Here is a 22,455-nt window from a genome sequence, read left to right as displayed (position 1 = left end):
AAATATTCTTTATAAAGACTGCTATAAATTACCTCAATTTATAACTCAAGACATTAATTCTTCAAGTTAAAAATCCTTAGAAGTATTTTAATTTTAAAGTTTATGTAAGCATATAGTAGAAAGTTCAACTCTTAATATCTAACACATTCTATTCACAAACAAACAAAATACTATTTAATTTTCTAAATTGAAAGCTGATTTTATTTTATAGAAGGGCAAAAACATTCTTCCAGGAAACATCAAAAACATTTTTTTAGGTTTAAGAAGTACAAGTTTAAAAAATATATTGTAAAATTAACCCCTGAGCTGTGGTTTTATCCGCGAAGTTTTAAGCCACAGTGCTTATAATCAACACCTTCTAAATCCTAAATAGACACTCTATGTACATTCCTCTTGCTATACTAGTTAGCCAGTGCGTTTTAAAAGTCAGATTAAAAAGGGCTTACCTCAAGACTCAGTAAGTTCTTTGCCGTTTGTTAGATTCTTCTCTTGGGGAATCCGCCAGCATAACTTTAAGTCTGACTCCATTCAGGATCTTTCCATGTAAAGTAGTAATGGCATCATTAGCGCTTATTCTATCTGCATACTTGGCATACCCCACATTTTTTCCTGACACAAGGTAAACTTCGATCAGGTTACCAAAACGACTGAAACAAAGTAAAAAAACCAGCTGAAATTGATAAACACAGCTGCTCAGGTCTAAAAATTGGAGTCCATTTTGGACTCCTTTTTCACCCCTCTCCTTACATCCAATCTCCAGTTCGTGTCAATCTTCCTTCTTAAACATCTCCTCAGTCAGTTTCTCTTCATCCTCACTCAGGTCTCTCCTCATTCAGACCATCACTCTTTCTTCCTTGATTCCTCTAATACCTTCTTCAGTAGCTTCCCTGCCCTCTGGGCTCGTCCCTCTCCAATCTATCCTCTACCCTGTCTTCTGAGTGATCTTCCTGAAATACAAATATGATCTTCCTTCCTAAAATCCCTTCGGCAGCTCCTCAGGCCTCCAGGGTAAGGAGAAATTCCCTAACACAGGGCTTGCTGGCCTTTCTTGACAGGGTCCCTGTCCTCACCAGCTTCAGCTCCCCTCATGGTTCCTCAAATTCCATATTCTAACCACCTCCTCTCACATTCTCGCTGGCAGGAATAACCACCCAAACTCCCAGCTTTCTTCCCAGGCTAAATGACTATTATTCTTCAGGCCTTCACTATACCTTGCTTTTCTCAAGCAGTCTTCTCAGAGTTTCTACGGGAGGTGCCCCTCCTATGTATTTCATAGCTTGAACATTCCTTTCACAACATCAGTCTTGCTAGGCTGTAATTCCTATTTACCTGTCTGTCTGCTGCATGAGATTAGCTCTAAGAGGACAAGGGCCATTACGTCTTGTTTACACAATGTCTCTTGCCCTTAGCAAAATCACTGCCTGGTACAGAGGAGAGATTCAAGAAAGAAACTAAATGAATTAGTTAAATAAAAGTCAAAATACTTGAACCACATCCCTGATATTTTGTGCAGCTCTTTAACAAGCTTCCTATCTATCTTTTTAGTTCACTAACATTGTTGTAAGGCAAACAGGAAAAAGATCAAAAAGAAAAAGTTAAGGTTAAAGGAGTTATATGAAAAACAAAGAAATGAACAAGAGCCTTCTCCTTTTACACTTACATACTCTTCCCTACAATCAAGTTATTGTTTACCTAATGTAATTACAGTCATGAGTCGCTTAACAACAGGACACGTTCTGAGAAATGTGTCGTTAGGTGATTTTGCTGTTGTGGGAAGACTGTAAGAGCATCCTTACACAAACGTAGATGGTATAGCTTATACATCTAGGCTACATGGACTAATCTTATGGGACCATCGTCACGTATACGGTCCATCACTGACTGAAATGTTGTTTTGCAACACACAACTGTATATAATCCTTAAGGATCCAACAGAGTGCTAGCAAAATAGAAGATGCTTAGTAATCACTGTTCAGGTGAATTAAAATTACAAAGGAAAAGATATGTGAAAATAATTCTAGAGGACAGGTCTATATAGATCTATATTCTATCAAGAAACAAATGATTTGTCCATTCTATGCATGCAACTTTTCAACACAATACTACAGGACTTACGTCTTTCGAACAAAATAACAGGAAGTTCTGTGTAGAGACTTAGGATGTGTAAATAATAAAGAAGAGAAGGAAATGATAATATATTTTAAAAGGTGATATGAATAAGGACTTTATTAAACTACAGTACAAATCATCTCTGATAGCTGATAGCTAGGGGATATACGAAGTTTCAAGATTGTGAGTGCTTAAATTACTGGTTTAAATAAATTATATTATAAAACATAAGTTTGTGGAATACAAATCTTACCAGAATATATCCTCCAATACATCTAAAGGTAAAGGATGAGGATTAAACACGATAAAAAGTCTTTCTTTCACAGGAGTTTCAGGAGGGGCTTTTTTTTTGCATGATGGAAGTACAACATCTGTCTGGATTTGAGGCAACTGTGATCCAGAACTTCCTCCAAATTGCTGTTGAAGAGTCAGGCACAAAATGAGAAAAAGAAAAACTGCACTTTAGAGATTTTTAAGGCAAGAACTAAAGAGATGTGTATCATTGCACCTATGTGGTGTTTTACTATAGCTCTGAAAATTTGCTTACATAGGAAACAAACAAAGGCCACATTTATTTTATATGCTATGCGTATTGTGAGGGTTGAATTCTTACCTACTTACCAGAAATTGCTGCTGACTTGGGTTATTCCACACCATTGACGCAAGCTGTGCAGCTACCATCTGCGTTGCCATTTTTCTAAGGAGACTGGAGATAAGAACTAATAATTTACAGAAAACTAGAAACATTCAATCTCTTAAGAAGTCACCTGTTTCATGTGACTTCCTCACGTGAGAGGTCAATTTTTTTCTATTTTCATTCTTTAAGTCATATCACGTACATCCAAAGGTCGGCTTTGGCCACTCCTGGAATGGTACTTACTCTGTTGCGTTACTCCCATCATCAATGAAGGAAACACCTATCCGATTTCCAGGAGGGTACTGAAATCCATGTAACTTGTATTTTGCATAAATAGCTGATGCTACATTAAAATATTGAACCACTCCATGACCTAAAACAAAGGAGAGAATATACAGGAATTAAAAAGAAAGCAGACTGAATACCTAAAGCCTGTGTTGCTACAAAAATGAAACAATATAGAAATACCCTAATATCACACAACTAGTAAATACAGAATCAAATGTGTTAGGAAACAAAGTTTTCTTACATGTGTGCAACAGCTGTGCTCCTACAAGCAAAGTATAAACCATATTATGGTGAAAACACGAACATTATATTTTAAGGAAAACGGAATCATAAGTTCTGTCCAATGAATTTAATTTTAGGATATTGGCTTTTCTCATATGACAATGAGATACCTAAAAACTAAGTAGTTTTTCTTAAATTTTGATTCTTTGAAATCTACTTTGAAATTCTAAAATTTTCCCTATCATACTGAGTAGGAAATGAAAGGAGAAGTGATATATGAAAAGAATACATAGTCATCTTGGCTAGCTGCAGTGGTAGAGAGAGGAAAAGTCATATGCATGAAAAAAAAACAAAAGGTTGCAAACAGAGGGTCTCAGATCAGAAGTCATATTTCACATTCCTTTGCAGAGCTTCCAGCTAAGGGGATAGATTTCAAATCAGGTGGGTGGGGCTGAAGGGGGGGATAATTTTATACTGGAGTCCTTATACGGAGAGCCCAGGAGCTTGTAACACAACCAAAAGACAATACAACACAATCATAATTATATATTATGTATATATTTATAATACAACCCACTTTGGGGAAAACACTGTTATAGTTTAACGTTCCTCTCTAAACCCACACATTCCAACATATTAATGTAATTAAAATAAAAGTCAGAAAGTAAACAAACATATAAAATTCATATAATTTTTGCATATATGATTCAATAGGATTCTAACTATATGGTGATACTTCCATTAATAAAAACATGTTCCAATGACACACATATTTATCAAACAAATCCAACCAGAGAAACAATACAGAAGGTAAAGGAACAAATAAATTTCAACATACCAGATAAAAGGGAAAGAAAACACAAAACAAATAGAATTATATATGAATATAACAAATGTGCCAGAAAATACAAAATGTGTGCCTTTGAGTGAGACCAAAGAATGATAGTGTAAGATTGGGTTAAGGTTGGAGATGGTCCAAAGTAGGTTCGCATGGGCAGTCTTGCTTAAAAGACCAGCACTGGGTAGGGTAATATTAAGTATGTGGGGGATCTGTGTGAAGAGTGGGGGCACTCCAGGCCTGTCAGCCCATACTACCTGACTCACTTCTCTACTTTCCCTCAACATCCTTGACACCCTAAAAGGACTAAGTCAAGCATATCTTGGAAGAAATGCCAAGTATGATTTCTCTATACCACCCCTCACCTCCAATTCTTTACAACCAACTAACCAACTGAGATTTATTGAGAGCCTATTATGTGCCAAGACTTACATTAGGTATTTTACATATATTGTTTCTAATTCTTATCTAACCCTGGCATAGACAGCATTAAGTATCTCAGTTTACAGATGAGGAAAGAGAGGCTTAGAGAAGATAAGCAATTTGCCAACATCTCAGAGATACGTGCCACCGCTGGGGTTTGCACCTAAGTCTAATGTAAAATGGAAGGAATGTCAACCTTTTTCATTATGCTACAATGATTCCATTTTAAAAAAACACCTTAAAAAATCAAAAGGCTTAAAAAAAATACAAAGACAGGGGCCGGCTCCGTGGCTGAGTGGTTAAGTTCACGCGCTCCGCTGTGGCGGCCGAGGGTTCGGATCCTGGGCGTGGACATGGCACCGCTCATCAGGCCACATTGAGGTGGCGTCCCATATCCCATAACTAGAAGGACCTGCAACTAAGACATACAACTGTGTACAGGGGGGGTTTGGGGAAATAAAGCAGAAAAAAAAAAAAGATTGGCAACAGTTGTTAGCCCAGGTGCCAATCTTTAAAAAAAAAAAAAGAATACAAAGATGGATTAAGCTAACACTAGATAATAAGTTTAATCGATTAACTAGTTAACAAGTTCAAATGGCTGATATTAGAGCCTTGCTTCTATTAAGAGTGGGACTAAGTAGAGAGAGAAGTAGGGCAATTAGATGCTTGACATGAAGGGAAGGAGTGTCATTTCGAGGGATAAAGTTCAAGAAAAAGAGATTAGGGCTGAGGAGGAAACTTTAAGGGTTTTATAACTTTGCCTAGCATTAATCAAGAGTACAGAGAAAGACTCTATTCTGAGGTATTTTTGTTGTACAACTGGAAACAGAGAATGCTCCATTGTGTGGGAATTAAAATATTTCTAAAAAATAAATGACTATAGAAGAGACATATTCCTTGGGGTTTATTTATTAAGGTATCACTGTATTTGAAAGTTTAAAGTAGAGAAAAGGAAACAAAACCATCACACAAACGGTATCTGATGTAAAAAGTGCCACTAGAGAAAAGCATTTTAATAAACTACAGTATATTTAAAAATAATATAAAGATTATTTTACCATAATTAGAATAAGGATCTCGCTGAACCTCACAATATTCCAATCCTGGTACTATATCAAAAATGCTGAAAAGCTGCTCTTCAGTGAAAGGAACTCTTGACACCACTGACAGGCGTTTGGAGATGGCTTCCTGGCCTCTGTTGTCATTCTTGTCAAAACTTGAAAAATCAGATTGTTGTTCTTCAACAATACAAAAAAAAGTAAATCTTTAAATTTCTACACATTCAAGAATTCACTTAACAATTTTAGGTCCTGGATAATAAAATGAACTGTCATTAAGTCCACTGCACTGAGCAAAGGCACTGTACTTTGTAGGATGCTCTCGGTCATCAGCACTAGCAGAAGGGACCAGTGATGAGAAAACAAACAACTCTCCCCACTCCCCTACCTCCACCACAGAAATATAAGCAGAAATGTGTAATCTACCTTCACAGGAATACGTTTTGTATGCAAAACTGCAAAATCTGCCTAGTGTTTCACCTAAAAGAAAGTTTATGCCAAATAACTTTCCCAGGCCTTACTTTCATCATTCACTTTCCCCTTTTTCTAGTTTCTACTTTTGTCATTCCTCTCCTTTCTAGCCCTAATTTTAAAGCAATAGTAGTTTAGGGATAAAATTCTAGTACTCATCCTGAGGGGACATCTGTCCCTGTCTTTCATACTTTTTGGTCAGTTGCATAGAGGCAGCAGCTCACCCAAAAAAGTGGCAGTGATGTGGTCTAATAACTAGATAATGCGTGACTAAGCATAGAAAACTATCATTGGAAATAAGTTAAACAAAATAAGTGTTAAATATTAAGGACATGAGGAGTCATGACCAACTTCTTAAAAATAAACCCCACTACATTATGACTTTTATTCACAAAATGAGATTTACAGACTGCTGATAAAAGAATATTTAAAAAAAAATCAGATTGCATATACTACTTCTACTATTAAGTATAGGCAGCCCACTTACCAAATGGAAACATATTTACTCTAGGTTCATGTCCCAAAGTCTCTTGCCTCATGTTACTATAATAATCTTGTTCTGAGGATTCAGATGCTTTATTTTTAGGTTCAGCCAAGATAGCCCTAAAACCTGAAAAAGAGAATCCATGAATTTCAAGTTTCATAGCAAATTTAACATACCTATAAATATACTGGATTGCTAGTGCTTTACTTAGCTTTATAAATATAATTGTAGAAAAAAAAGTCTACACAATGGCCCTCTCCACCAAACCTCCTTCTCTGCTTTTTGGAAGACAGCAAAGAGTAAATGAGAAACAGCAAGAATTCCAAATTATGGGTCAACGTAGACATGAAAGATCAGCTCTTCTATGCTATTGTTTCAAATCTCCCCCTGCCACAGATGACATCATCATTCATTCTCCCTGTCTCCTCAACCCCAGAATCCTATAAGCCTTCTTCACATTCAACCTGCCATCAAGATTCTTCCTGTGAAATACACTTAGAAGACTTTATCTTTCACTCAAACTTCCCTGCCTCTGTTTTTAAGTTAGATCCTCTTCAATTAATTACAACAACCCTTCAACTGGTCTCTTTGCCTCTGGATCAAAGGTTTTAATTAGGAGCCCAAGGAAGAGCTTCAAAAGGTAAGAAGGCTCCACAAACCCTCTAAAACTTTAAACAAAATGTTTATGCATATGTGCATAGGGGCATATTTCAAGGGAGACGTTTCATAGCTTTCATCGTATTATTCAGTGGCTCCCAAAAGAATACAACTAGCCACTTTGAATTCATTCTCTGGAAATGCATCCTTGATACTGTGGTTAGACCAACAGACAGTTGGTCCTGAAACAGTTTTTATTTCTTTTCTCCTTTTAAAACAATCTATGAGGGAATCCTAACATAGACTAAGCTGGAACTCTTCATAAGCTCCCATATATGGTTCCAATGTACCTAGTCAACTTTGTCTCGTAATTTCTCAACAGGAATATTATGCTTTCCTCAGACTGTCGCCTTCACAGTATTAAGCAAAGACATGGTTATTCGTAGCTCTGTGTCTCTGCTAACACTGCTGTCACCTTCTGTCCTGCCTACTCTACACCACATGCAAAGCCTACCTCCAGATGCATTCCCATGCTCATTTGGAGCACTTGTTTTTCACCATTGATAGACTATACCACACACTTTTGAAAATTTTCTCATTTGGAAAATTTTTACTGAGTCTACTATAAACTGCACTATCTTTGACAGAGAGCTCAAGAAATCTTTTTGAGGACCTATTACTCTACTAGGTACTTGGGCGACAAAAACAGACAAATAAGACATACTCCTTGCTTTCAAAGAGCCTTAAAAAAAATCCTCTATTATTTTCTGGCTATTTTTTGCCTATTAGATCTTGGCTACCCAATATAGCTATAAATTCCTTAAATGCTGGGGCTGCTATAAGTTCCATTTGTATCCCTTTACTTAACATATTGATAAGTACACCACAGCTACTCAATTAATACTGACTGAGAAATTGAGAAGGATCTGAGAGTAAATTTGGGTGTGTACCTTAGAGATATCTAAGAATTCTACTGATTAACCATAATTCTTTCTAGTGTATAGATTTTTATAATATCCTGAAACCCACTAACTTAATTATTCCCATCTCATCTCTAACGGTCAATATAAATAGAAGCATGACAACAAAGAATATTTTCCCTGGCTTCTTTAAAATTCCTATTCTTCATTATGTATACCAGCAACAGCAGAAGAACCAATTAACGTTACTCTAGTTGAAATTAACCCAACGTCTATTTACTTACCTATGTTAGTGAACCTTATAAATCCTATGTTTATTAGTGTACTCAATTTTATTTAGGGTTTAGGTCAAATATGAACAAATATTACAGAAAATTTGAGTTTTTTTAATATAAAGAATATTTAAAAGAAAAAAAAACCCGTGAAAACGTATGTCAACTTTTTAATATGTAAAACTAAATTACTTTAAAAAACCCAAAAACCTATAGAAATAATAACCAAAATATGGCCACAGCATTTTCATTTATGAAGTTAATGCAGTTGCTCATATTTCTCTTCAAGATAATGCCTCAATGAAACCTCAATCACGGCCCCAAAATAATTTTCATCCTCGGACTATATATATTTAAACTCTCATTGCTAAGAGTAAATTAGCACGTATGGTTATTACCGAAAACCAAGATTAGATTCAGTTATTTAGAATAATTAGAATTTTTTAAAAAAAGTCTTTAACAAAGTTAAATGAACACATCCTTACTTCGATCACAATTTTCTATTGCTTGGGCAGCTTGTGATGGTTTTAAGTATCGAACATAGCCCAAACCTTTACTTTCTCCAGTGACTTTATTCTTAATAATGCTGCAATACTCGATATCTCCATACACCTATGAGAGTTAAAAGAAATGATCTTAGAGGAGTCAAAATTAATAATTGAACAGACTATTTCAGAACTAACCTAAAATTTGTTTATTTGTGCTTCTTGCTCGCAAAAAAGAAATTAGAAACAGACTTCACAGCCATTTTTAATAATGGAATCAAAATGTCACAAACTAACGAGGCACTACAAAAACAACCATAATAATGATATAACCAAATAAAAATGTAACTAAAATAATGATCATTTTTATCTACTGAGCATTTGCTTTACATATATTATCTTTTTGTTACAACAATCCTTCAAGGATATATATATATATATTATACTGTGTATTTCACAGAAAAGAAGCTGGGCCCTAAAGAAATCAAATAATTTGTCAAAGTCATGGAGAGACAGTAAGAATTTGTGAATGGTCTGGAAAGCTCAACATTTTGCTAAGTAGTGGTTAAGAGCAGAGGCTCTGGAATTGAACCTTCTAGATTCAAATCTTGGCTCAGCCACTTATTAACTGGGCAGTTTAGTTATCCTGTGTGCCTGTCTCCTTATCTGTGAAATGGGGCTACTAGTTGTACCTACCTCATGGGGTTGTTTTAAGGGTTAAACGAACTAATATACCTTAAGTGCTCACAGAGGGTCTGAGACATACTAAACACTCAGTAAATGTTAGCTATAATTATTTGTCTGTCTCCTAAAAGGAGCAGAAGTGAATGTGCATTCTTTTGAAGGAGAGCCTCTCAAAGTATATCTCTAAAACACACTGGTTCACTCACAAAGTTAATACTCTGTGAGAAATACGTGATGAATATTTGCTTTTAATGTTGGAAGAATTATGGGATGTAAATTCTCAGTATTTATAATTTATGTTACAAAATTCTCATGTAACCAATTAGCAACTTAATTACTACGTATTTAGATAAAAATGTCCTATTTGTTCATTCAGAAAAAGAAAAATTTATAAATACAGAAGGTAAAAACTTTTTCTTATTATTGGAGAAAGTAAGGAATATATATTTTTGGTATTTGTTATTCTTCAAGTATTTAATTCAACTCTCAATTGAGGTAGGACAGAGGGAGCTTGAAAATTACTTTTTACTATTTGTTTCTTTTCTTTCCTGCTTGCTGCTTATCTGATTCATACTACTGGGAAGATTAGTAGGAAAAGGATGAAAAATTACAACTCAAAACAATTTAAAAATTGCCTTTTAAAAATTTTGTGAAAGTATATCACTACATATAAAAGTCAATGGCTAAAAAGAGATTTAAAATTGTCTCCAAATTTCATTGACTATAAGCTTACTATAGTTCAGAGCTGCAGTTAGTTTTTTCCTTAAATAGAACTCCTTCAGAGGCCTAATATGAGGACAAAAATCCTATGAAGGATAAGCCTTTCTGTGAACAAGCACAACATCAACATGCCATAGGCTTGTAACAAATGCTGGATAACACAGTCCACACCCTCAGGCTTGCCTGATTCATCTCTACATGAGAGGCAATAGAGAGGAGTGGTAAAAAGGTGCTTTGAAATTTTAAGGACCAAAAGCAGGCTCTGCATTTAGACAGCCTGGGTTTAAATATTGGCTCCATCACCCACTAGGTATGTGACATTACTCAAAACTCTGAGCTTTATACGTCATTTTTCTGAATCTGTATTTTCATTATATGGGGGGGGGGAAACACCATCATTAATATTTTCCAGTTTTTACATATTCTTTAAAAAGTTAATTTATTCTAGGTTTAATATTTAAAAACTAGAAATAGATGACTTAAAAATAGTTATTTAATTCTCCACCACCAATCTAATGATCTAACTCAAAGAACACAAGATTTTGTAACTATACAAATGACAGGATTATAAGTTATCACAGATGCTAGTTGATTGGAAAATGTAAGTACCTTAAATTTTTCCCGCAGATCTTCTTCCGTGTAGGACTTTGGTATCATAACAAATATTCTTGTAAGTTCTTCATCTTCAACATCTCGGTGACTTCCAGATGATCTGGACTGAGCAATGAAAACCTAAGAAACAAGCAAAACCCCAAAAATAATGTGAAAAAGTCAACTGTTTTCCTATTCCTTAAGTATTTACTTCCTTATTAGAATGAGATTCGTATTAGGTTAAATGAAATACAATAGGGTCCCATCAAAAAGTTTTTTTAAGCAACCTTTATTGCAGTGACTTTTTATATGAGGGTATACCAACCTCTGTGGTGAGTTTTTTCCAAATGTATTTTTACTTTTGCATTTTTGTTTACCAAGAGCAACAGCCAGTGCACCGAAAAAGAATGTGTACTCTGCAGTTGTTGGGTAGAATATTCAATAAATGTCAATTATATAGCTGATTAGTAGTGTTATTAAAACGTTACATATCTTTACTGATTTTGTCTACTTGTTCTATCAGATACTAAGAGAGGAGTGTAACAATCTGATTGTGAATTTATCTTTTTCCTTTGAGTTCTACAAATAACACTTCATGTATTTTAAGCTCTATTATCGGCTGCATAAACATTGTTATGTACCTTTTTTTTTTTTTGCTGAGGAAGATTAGCCCTGAGCTAACATCTGTGCCAATCTTCCTCTATTTTATATGTGGGTCACTGCCACAGCATGGCTGATGAGTGGTCTAGGTCTGTGCCCGAGATCTGAACCTGTGGACCCAGGCCACCAAAGTGGAGTGCACCAAAGCCAACCACTAGGCCATGGGGCCAGCCTGTTACATATTTTTTGACTGATATTTTTATTCTTATGAAATTACCCTATCTCTATTAATACTCCTCATGTTTAAGACCATTTTGTCTGATACCACACGAGTTTTTCCTATCCATTTACTTTCAACTACTTTGTCTCTTTATGCTTAAAGCATGTCTCTTGTAAAGAGTGTTTAGTTTGGTCTTTTGGTTTTTTAAAATCCTGACACTCTCCATCTTTTAATTGGAGTGTTTAGTCCATATATGTTTAAAGTAATTAATGATACAGTTAGGTTTAAGTCTAGACGGTCATATTTTTCATTGTTTTCTTTCTAATATTAATCTTTTAAAAAAGGTAACGTAACCATATTCTGGATGATCTCAGTGAGCAGACACAGGATTTATGTGAGCAAGAGAACACAAAGGATGACTTGAGGCTCTATTTTCCTACTATTAGCAATTTTCATTGAAACATCATCTGTGACATTAGATTATTACTTGGAATTTAATTTGTAATATTCTTTTTATTTAATTTGCAAAATTGTTTTGGTTATATATTATTCCAGAAGAATGTTTAAATCTCTAACTAGGATTATGGATTTGTTTACAGAATTCTAAGCACAAGAATTTTAATGGCTAGTTTTATTTTTTTATAACTTGAAGAAATGTAATAAAATTAATATAAATCATCACACAGGGTCCTTGAAGGTTTTTTCCTTCTTCTTCTTTCTTTCTTTTTTTTTATATGATGAGTGAAAGCTGTTATGTCCTCTGTAGGTACTGTGCATCATCTGGATCTCAGGTCCCTGCCACTCTCTCTAGCAGTGTGTATCTGATTTTTTCCCTTCTGGCTGACTTTATATATATATGTATTTTTGGGGGAAGATTAGCCCTGAGCTAACATCTGCTGCCAATCCTCCTCTTTCTGCTGAGGAAGACTGGCCCTGAGCTAACATCTGTGCCCATCTTCCTCTACTTTTATACGTGGGATGCCTGCCACAGCATGGCTTGCCAAGCGGTGCCATGTCCGCACCTGGGATCCAAACCGGTGAACCCTAGGCTGCCAAAGCGGAACGTGCACACTTAACCGCTGTGCCACCGGGCCGGTCCCTCTTTATTTATTTTTAAAGACTGGCACTTGTGCTAACCATCTGTTGCCAATATTTTCTTTGTTTTTCTTCTCCCCAAAGCCCCCCAGTAGATAGTTGTATATTCTGGTTGTTGGTCCTTGCAGTTCTGCTATGTGGGACGCCACCTCAGCATGGCCTAATGAGCAGGGCTAGGTCTGTACCCAGGATCCAAAGCAGTGAAACCTTGGGCTGCTGAAGCAGAGCATGTGAACTTAACCACTTGGCCACGGGGCCAGCCTCTCTTCTTCTTTTTTAAAGGGGGGCTGCATACCATTCAAGAATGAGAAAATCTGGATCTATGGAATTCCAGAGTAGGAGGCAGCAACCAAAAGACGCAGAACTTCTAAAGCCATGGGATTTTAGAAATATTGAAAAAATAGGTCGTTACGTTTGCTTGGAAAACAGCTTGGAAAACCCCACCCCCACAGCCCAAAGATTCTTCCCCAAGGTGTAGGACCTTGCTTATAAGATACAGCTGGTGACATATCCCTCGATAGAGTCTATTTCTGGTTATTCCTTCAATAAACCTACATTCTCTGCCAAGCACTATATGAGCTAATAGTAATAGCGTATCGAGTAACACAGAAATGGTCCACTACAAAGTTAGTCCAGGGGCCAGCCCAATGGCGTAGTGGTTAAGTTTGCACACTCTGCTTCGGTGGCCTGGGGTTTGCCACTTCAGATCCCGGGTGTAGACCTAAGCACCACTTATCAAGTCATGCTGTGGCAGGCGTCCCACATATAAAGTAGAAGAAGATGGGCCTGCATGTTAGCTCAGGGCCAATCTTCCTCAGCAAAAAGAGGAGGATTGGCAGTGGATGTTAGCTCAGGGTTAATGTTCCTCAAAAAAAAAAAAAAAAGAATAAAGTTAGTCTAGTGGGTGTATCAGTAATGAATGGTCAATAGGGAAGTACAAATATGGAGCCTTTAAGTATATGGGAAGACACCAGGGGAAAAAAGAGTCTCAAGTAAGATTTGAGATTGCAGGTGCCATCAGATCACAAATTTCTAAATTTTAGAAAACGGAACATTTCAAACTTCTGATAAAGGAGACAGTATCTAAGTAGAACAGATGTATAATAATTAACCACCTAACAGGTGATTTCTCCTGAGATTTTATGCTCACAGACTACGGGCTCTAAATAAGAGGCAGTCTTACAAAACTAAAAACCAAGATTTTTCTCTTCTGGTTTCCACGTTTACTCCTTACCTCCAGATAATGTAGCTGGTCAGAATGACTCCTACTTGAAAAATCTTTTCTGGCTGTAGGCCTGGTGCTATAATTTTCTTATTTGTTTTAAGGATCCCTTGGAACTTTGCAAAAGCAAAGTACATGAGAAAAACTGAAACTGAATTAACTTAGAAATACTGAAAAAAAACATATTCCAGTGGAAGACAGCCCAAACTGAAGCTGATGAAGAATGAACTTAGACTGTCTAACTAGGCACTGTAGTGCAACAACCTCTGGCTGAAGCTGAGTGGAGAAAAAGGTGAAAAAGAGAATTTAAACTTTAATAAGGAACAATTTAATTTCTCTGTGGCTACAAGAGAGGGTACCTTTCAGTGTCGGGACTTTTATTTCTCTTGTAGGAATTTAATCAGGGAAAGGGGGGCCTATAAGTTTTAAATTTAGGGCATATTTTTGGGTTGCCTACAAGATCTCTGTGGTTATATTAAACTCGAAGTATAAAAACTGTCTCTGCTAAGATCGTAACTGCAAAGAGATAATTATCAATCTGGTCAAGAGTCAGCAAACTATAGTTTCCTGCTTTTCTAGAGCCTATGATTTAAGAATTGTTTTTACATTTTTAAAGGGCTATTAAAAACAAAAAATATGGGGGCTAGCCCGGTGGCGCAGTGGTTAAGTTCACACATTCCACTTCGGTGACCACACCAGTGGTTCACCAGTTCAGATCCTGGGTGCTGACCTACTCACCACTTGACAGGCCATCCTGTGGCAGGCGTCCCACATATAAAGTGGAGGAAGATGGGCACAGATGTTAGCTTAGGGCCAGTCTTCCTCAGCAAAAAGAGGAGGATTGGTGGCAGATATTAGCTCAGGGTTAATCTTCCTCAAAAAGAGAAAAAAGAGCAAAAAAGAAAAAAAAACCCCAAAAATATGTGACAGAGACCCTATGTGGCTCACAAAGCCTAAAATATTTACTATCTGGCCCTTTACAGAAAAAGTTTGCCAACTCCTGATCTAGTATATGCTGTGGCCTTCTATGTAATTTGACTGATGATCTGTTCGGACCCATTTCAGAGGGCTGGGGAGGTGGGAGCAGCGGGAGTGTCTACTGCCTTCTGTGTTGGTATATTCCCAGGCTCCTTCTCTTTTGTGAATGGAGGTACAGGGAAGACATCCAGAGACTGAAATATCTGAGTCTTGCACTTACACCAGTCCACATTAATAATGTTCTTCTCAGTTTTCTGTAGTAAATGGGAAAAAATGAAAAAAAAAGTTGAGGGAAGAGAGAATTTTGTGGAAAGCTCCAACAGAATTACATATACAGCAACTTTTCTACAGGACAGTGAAGACTACAATTTGTGCAACTGCCAGATTCTCAGGAATGGGTTCTGAATTGAGTCCACAGCAAGTAAGGAATGACATCTTGACTGCTATTGACAAACAATGATATGCTGAGGGCTTACCTGTGCCAGGCACTGTGCTCAAAGCATAGAGTAAATCAAATCACCTCGAAATCACCCTTCCTGCCATGTGTCAGTTACCTTAATTTTACAGACAAGTGAGTGCAGAAACTTAAAAATACCGCCAGGGTGAACTAAGAGTACACAAAGAAGCATTTAATAACAACATAACTACATTACCATCACAATGATTTGGCTCTTCTTAAAGCAGTTTACTTTGGTCTGCTTTCAAAGAAAAGTGGCAGTAACAAAACATGCTATTAATACCTTCACAAAGAGGCCTTATTTTAAAAACCACAGAAGTACAATATACAATAGTAGCAGTTTTAATCACATGCAGCTAAATACTATATACACGCATACTTCTGTCTGGGACTGGGAAAATGCCCAACACCAGAGGGCCAGAGCTTAATGTACTTTTATCAAGTTGCTAAAGCCCCGGACCTGCCTGAGGAAAGCCGAGTCATCTGTTTTGATACATCGTAATCCGGGGGTGTGAGAGAGGAGGGCCAGAGAAGTCCTCCACGCAAGCCAGGGCCAGAGCCAGGCCGCGGAATCCCGAGGTCCGGATTCGTGACAGCGAGAGCGGGGAGGCCCAGCCACTGCAGCTCTGCAGCCCGAGTCGCCGCAGCTGCCCGGTCCGACCCGGGGGCGGATGTAGCGCCCGCATCCCGCAAACCCCGCACCGGGGCCCTGAGGAAGCCTCTCTCCATGCCATCCTCCCCTAGGAATGCCAGGTGCTGCCGGCCCGCTCCCGGGAGCGGACGTACTACCCCTACCCTACCCTGACACAGCTTTGGGGGAAGGGGACCCATCCCTCCCCGACACCGCCCCCGCGGGCACCCCGACCGGCACCCGCACCTTGATGGGTTTGGTGTCGTTAGGGCTGAGGCACTGGCCGTGCATCTCCTCCATGGCCCTGCAGGCCTGCGAGCTGCGAGCGAACTTGACAAAGGCGATGCCCTTGGACTCCTTCGTGTGTTTGTCCCGCACCACCCAGATGTCCTGGATCTCCCCGAAGGGCGAGAAGCGTTCCCTCAGCACCGACTCCGGCGTGTATTTGCTGATCACCAGGAAGATGCGGCTGTTGGGCGGCTCGTCCAGGCTGTCCACGCCCGGGCGGAAGCCTCCGCCGCTCGCGCAGCTGCCTGCCTCGTCCATGGCGCTCCACCCCGGCGCGGGAGCCGGGCCCGGGTCTCCTTCCGTCCTCCTCGCTTCCGCCGTACCCGCCACTGCAGCTGTCGCACGCTCAGCCGTTGCGGGTCCGGCGCTCCGCTTCCGGAAGACGGAAGAGTGTGGCGGCCGCTGCTGTCCGGCCGCAGCGTGCCGGCTTCCGGGGAGCGGCCTGCAGCGCCCCCCAGCGGCCCGGGGGAGCCTGACCCCGCGCAGGCCTCCAATCCCAGACGTCAGGGATGCCGTCGTCCTTCCCACCGTCAGAAGAGCCCCGTCTGGTGCACAGACTTTCCCAACGATGGCCTTACCCCACCCCCACAGCCCAAAGATTATTCCCCAAAACTTGCCATTTTGGTCATAAGCTTAGTAGAAGACCACTGTAGGAGAGAGTTAAAACTATATAGCCTTGGAGCTGGAAGGAATCTTTGAGGTAATCCAATTCCAGCCTCATCTGTTGAGATGTGGAAATTGAGACCCATGGAATAGCCAAAGGTAATAGAGAAACAAGTAACAGAGCCAAAACCAAAACCAGCTTCGAATGCTGATTTACTCTACTCCCGAAAGCACGTCTGGGGGCTGGAGAGCTGAAATGGTGGCTTGCTCAGCCGTGGAACTAGGAGAAATTGTAAGGTGCAAGCAAAGTGGGAAATCTGTACTGACTTCCAAGGCTTCTTCATAAGCCTTAGAGGAAAGGCCAGCAGAAAACTAGCAGAAATCCAGAAACAAGGCCTGGATTTAGCAATGGCATTGAAATGAAATGAAAGGCGATGCCCTTGGACTCCTTCGTGTGTTTGTCCCGCACCACCCAGATGTCCTGGATCTCCCCGAAGGGCGAGAAGCGTTCCCTCAGCACCGACTCCGGCGTGTATTTGCTGATCACCAGGAAGATGCGGCTGTTGGGCGGCAAACCAGAAAGTGGTCCAAGAGCAGAGCTCCTTAAACGTTCAAGGCCAGGCTGCTAAGACCTGTGTTGCTATGAAATCAAACAGATAAATATTATTTATCGTGTGCCAACTATGTGCCAGGCTCTGTGCAAGGAGCTAGACATACCATGGGGAACAGGAAGGACATGATCCCTGCCCTCAGACAGCTTTTGTTCTGTTGTGGAAATCTTACATATAAATACATAACGCAAAGTAGTGTCAGATTGTGTTAAACAGTATTGCCACTGAATTCTATGAGCTTGGACAAGTTACTTCATATTTCCAACTTCAGTTTCCTCAACTGTAAAGTAGAAATAATATTACCTACTAAATGGTGTACTCGTCAAGCTTAACTAATTAATCCATCCATTTATCTAAGCAACAAATGTTTTCGACTGTTTACTATGTGTTGGGCACTGTACTATATTCAATTGATATAGTATTAAACAATATGGTTACTCTCCTTCCCTCATGAAGTTAGTAGTTTGGTCTTGTCTGGTTAGGATTGTGTGAGATAATCTATATGGAGCTAATAGCTTAGAGATCATATGAGATAATATGTGTAGAATGGCACAGTAGAGATTAACTTTCTTGCTCTCTTTGACTATGGTGTCCACTCTGTCACTATTGATGTTGTATAGTTGTATGATGGCAGCTGAGAGTTAGAGATTCTGGGTTTTTACCTTGACTTTAGCACAAAGTTGTGACAATTTCCCCTTGCATTATATTCCACATCTGTAAAATGAGGGCTCTGTTCACCCTGGAGCTTAGCAAGTCAAGGAAGAATTTTATCTTAACTTTCCAGTTCTCTTTACCTTATCCAGGCCAATCAAGATGAATGAAAATAATGTGGTAATGTAACAATTTTATTGATGTGAGGAAGTGCAAAGATCGTAGCAATACTACTTGCACCCTAGTGCCATCTAGTGGAAAATGTGCAATTTTCTTAAACTGCACTGACTGGGCAATTTCTATTTGTAAAACATTACTACTGACTTGGTATCCTGAAAATTTTAGGCTGATATTCAGAGCTGTTACTTTTGTTTTTTTTCTTAGAGAAGGGGTACAAGATTGCATAAAACAAAACCAGGAACATAAATGTTTCGAAATGCTAGGAAAGCAAAATTTCCTTACTACTCAATCATGTGAAATACAACATATTCAAGGAAAATAAGAAACTTACTTATAAATTACTAAAATACAGTAAGTATATTTTTATTCATATGACATCTATTTATTTTAAACAGCTTTTTGAGATCTAATTCATATGTCGTACAATTTATCCATTTAAAGTGTTAAGTTAAATGGTTTTTAGTATGTTCACAGCATTGGATAACCATTGCTACAATCAATTTTAGAACATTTTCGTCAATAATGACAGATTTGTCATATTTCAAATCATATAATATCATATGTGAACATGAATCACATATAACTAAAACAGCTGAAAATTCTGAAGTTTGAGAGAATGATTATTCATTTGTCTTATATTACAGAAAAGATGTTCTGGGCATTTGAAGATTAAAATTTTTCAAAGTCTTTAAAACATGTAGCCTATAATGCACAATTATTAGAGTGATAAACACGTATTTATTTCACATGAAATTCAGATTTCCTTTGAAATTTTTTCTTCCAAAATTCTTATGAATTTCTTTTTAAAAAATAAGAGATGATATTGTGACTTAGTTTTGAAATGCAAGAAGAAGTTAGTAAATTCTTGTTTGTTTTCCAGAAAGTCTTGAATTATGATGTAATTACAATAAGGCTTACTGGTCATTGATATTAGTCTTCATACATTATGTTTAATTAAGTAAAAACGTTTTGCCCTATTTGCAAATTTTTAATAGATTTTACCACTGATATTTATTAGTGATCAATTATTACCTTTCATATTGTTCTGTAGGAATATGATCCAGAGTCTCCATTTTTCCCATCTGTAAGGCTACTGGCTACTGATAATGTATGCAAGCAACTAGCCTGGCCTGTGGTAGGCACTCAAGAAATGATAGTCTCCTTTAATTGAGTTTGCATGTCTTCATTTGAGTTTGAGAATAATATTTAACTCCTGACTTCTTTCTCCCAGTAGACCTGGTCCTTTTGATTCAATTTGATGACGTACATCTTTTAAATATGTAGATCACAGGACAGAAGTCACAGGTATCAGTTAGAATAGTTTCATCCAACCATTGGGTAATTGTGGTTATTTAAATTAAAATAAAATTAATGAAAATTAACAATAATGAACATTATTAAAAATTCAGTTAGTCGCATAGCCAAATTTCAAGTGCTTAAAAGCTACTTGCAGCTAGTAGGCAGCCCTCATGAAGAACATTTCCAACATGGCAGAAAGGTTTATTGGACAGCGCTTTAGAGAACAAGAATATCGGGTAAACCTCCCACTTACCTAATTCATAGAATTTTCACGATCATTTTCCCAAGTACCTTGATTGTTGAGCAATTTAAAAAATTATCTTAATCTTCCTATTTCTCTGTCATAGCCCTACCACTCACGTCTCAGTGAGTAATTATGTGACCACAGGTAGGCTCCTTTCCCTTCCCATGTTTTCGTAAACACAACTTCAACTTTCTCACTTGTCTGCCTTTGGGGTACCCTCATCTCCTTGTACCTTTCTCAGTCCTTCCCTCCATATCTCCCTCCCTTGCCCCTTCAGAACTCATTCTCTCTCCGTTTCTATCCATACTCCATTCTGCTCTTTTGGCAGTTAGCAAGCAGCTTGCTGTCAGCTCTGGCATTATTGTATTTTTATGTAGCTCATTTATAATGATTTAAGTTTTAATATATTTAAATCTTGCTCTAGCTGGATTGTAACTCATAGAAAATCGGGGCTCCGGTTTGGTGTTTGTATTTCCAAGTTGCTTGTCACAGTGCCCTGCCCATAGCGACTCTCGTTTTATTCTTTTGTTGACGTGATTTCATTCTTGTGATCAAATGCTAATGGACCATTCATAAATGTCGAGTTCCTATTTCAAGCAAGAACTGGTACATACTGTAAATATACATAGATAATTGAACTCTTTGGTTAGGTAGAAGTTAAACAAACGAAAAAAGCGCCAGGCTTGGGACTGTTGCGCTCGAAAGACATTCATTCACTTTGCCAAATTTAGACAGTCAGCGACAGCACAGCAGGCTCAAGGCTTTAAGGCCCCGCGAGAGTTGCGATCCCACGGGATCTGGGGGCCAATCAGTAGCGCGGATGGAGCCCGGCCTGCTGTTGTCCCCCGTGCACCGGAAGCACATGTCTGGTAGGACCTCAGTGCCGGTATTTGAGGCTCTGCTGCGGAATTGCCAGCCTCGAGTTTGGGGCGCAGGCTCTGCCCGGCAGCAGCCCCGGTGACTGCCAAGGGTTACCCTGGGAGGCAGAGGGCAGAGCCGCTGGCCCAGAGGTAGGTGTGAGACTGGCTGTGAGGGAGCGGGCCAGGCACTGATTATGAGCCAATGCAGTTTGGGCCTGAGTCCACCCAGAGAGGTGTATCCAGCCATCCTGCTCCCTGCTCGTCAGAGGCTTGCCCTAGCGCCGGCCTGGTGGGCCCCAGGTGTCCTTAAGTGCAACAGAAGACTCTTCTAGCGAGGGGCCTCTGCAGCCTTTCTGAATTCTGGGTGGGACCGATTTTGAGTAGAGCCTTCCGCCCACGGTTGGCAGAAGTCGACTCAAAATGGAGGTGGTGGCATGGAAGAGCCCAGATTGGGTGTTTGGAAAGGTGGATCGTCATTCCTGTTCGGAGGTTCAGTGACAGCTGATTACAAGGGAGAGAGGCCGTAGACGCCTGAGTGTGTGTGTGTATGTGTGGGGGACGGCAGGGGCGGGGATCACAGACGTGAAGCGATTTACCCAGGATCCCACCTTTGTGATGCATCCCACTTTAGTACTTTTTCCACTACAACACGCAGAATCCCACTTAATCATTTTGAGTCTTTGTAGCATTCACCCTTAAAATATTCTAGTGAGCTTACCCTCTTTCATCACTTCAATTTTGTGGGTTTTGTAAATTTTGAAAGCTTTATTGGTGCCTTGATTGTTCTTAACACATTCATCTTTTTACGGTTAAAGTGAGAAATGGCAATGGTATGTACCAGTAGCAGAAAGTGTTTCACTTCCTCCTCTTTAATCACGCTCGCTCAGTTAAGCATGCGCAGTGTGTCAGACCTGGTGTTCAACCTAGGGTTGCTTAGATCACTCTTAAAAGGGAATTGTTAAAATTCAACTGCAAGGATTATACATTTAATATTGCTCTTCCGTTCACCTTTCGCCATTTCTCTCCACTTCTCATCAACTTGTGACTTTAAACAAGCTACTTAATCTCCCTCATCTGTAAAAATAGAGATATTAATGGTATCTGTCTCACTGGGCTGGTGTGAGGATTAAATGCATTAAAAATATATAAAGAGCTTAGACTTATGCCTGGCACATAGTAAGCCATGTATACGTGTTTGCTACTCTCACCCTGTCTATTTACCGTTAGAATTACTTCATTCTCTGGTGAGTCATCATTATCATACCAGATGTCACATCTTTGCCTATTTTTAGTGAGGTATTTCTTCTTAATTACTAAATACCAGTAGAGAGTGCCAAATGATTATAAGACAAAATGAATTCTCTTGACATCCTTTCTGATTTTCCTGCCTCCCTGCTGCCACTGCTGAATCTATTGGTTTAAATGCAATTTGAAGAGGGTCGTTGGAATTGCAGGTATTGCACAGCAGTGATTAAAGATGGCAGCGGTGAATGTTTTAATTCTGATAAATACTGGTAGTTTGAACAGTGGTAGTGGAAATTTTCTCATAAGTGACTTGCATGTGAAATCTATATAAATAAAGAGAATGTTAGTTTTTTCTTTTTTTAAAAAAGTCTCGGGGCTGGCCCCGTGGCCGAGTGTTTAAGTTCGCGTGCTCTGCTGCAGGTGGCCCAGTGTTTTGTTGGTTCGAATCCTGGGCGCCAACATGGCACTGCTC

General features: G+C 38.9%; 1 protein-coding gene across 2 annotated transcripts; it reads right to left on the bottom strand.

Moving 5' to 3' along the window:
• Positions 1–446: 446 nt before the first annotated feature.
• Positions 447–16,706, bottom strand: RBM45 (RNA binding motif protein 45). Of its 2 annotated transcripts, none has more exons than XM_014834069.3 (9): positions 16,249–16,706; positions 10,818–10,940; positions 8,805–8,931; positions 6,534–6,656; positions 5,576–5,755; positions 2,990–3,119; positions 2,731–2,815; positions 2,363–2,526; positions 447–647 (listed from the first exon to the last, which is right to left on the bottom strand). In XM_014834069.3, the coding sequence occupies exons 1-9, from the start codon at positions 16,546–16,548 to the stop codon at positions 455–457; spliced, it is 1,425 nt and encodes a 474-aa protein (XP_014689555.1). In that variant the 5' UTR covers positions 16,549–16,706; the 3' UTR covers positions 447–454. The 2 variants fall into 2 exon arrangements, with proteins under 2 accessions (XP_014689555.1, XP_044624594.1); XM_044768659.2 differs by having other exon boundaries at positions 447–535.
• Between the last annotated feature and the right edge of the window lie 5,749 nt (positions 16,707–22,455).

This window comes from Equus asinus, chromosome 4, assembly GCF_041296235.1.
Source record: "Equus asinus isolate D_3611 breed Donkey chromosome 4, EquAss-T2T_v2, whole genome shotgun sequence".
Lineage (NCBI taxonomy): Eukaryota > Metazoa > Chordata > Mammalia > Perissodactyla > Equidae > Equus > Equus asinus.
Note: the sequence above shows the minus strand (reverse complement) of the source record. Positions and strands in the feature narration are given on the sequence as shown.

Bases quoted from the DNA above. Each gene is read 5' to 3' on its own strand.
- RBM45 (XM_014834069.3), bottom strand. From the start codon at position 16,548: ATGGACGAGGCAGGCAGCTGCGCGAGCGGCGGAGGCTTCCGCCCGGGC. The intron at 5,756-6,533 runs GTAAGTGGGCTG...GTATTGTTGAAG, and splicing joins AGTAAATATGTTTCCATTTG to AACAACAATCTGATTTTTCA. The intron at 3,120-5,575 runs GTAAAATAATCT...CCTTTGTTTTAG, and splicing joins AGATCCTTATTCTAATTATG to GTCATGGAGTGGTTCAATAT.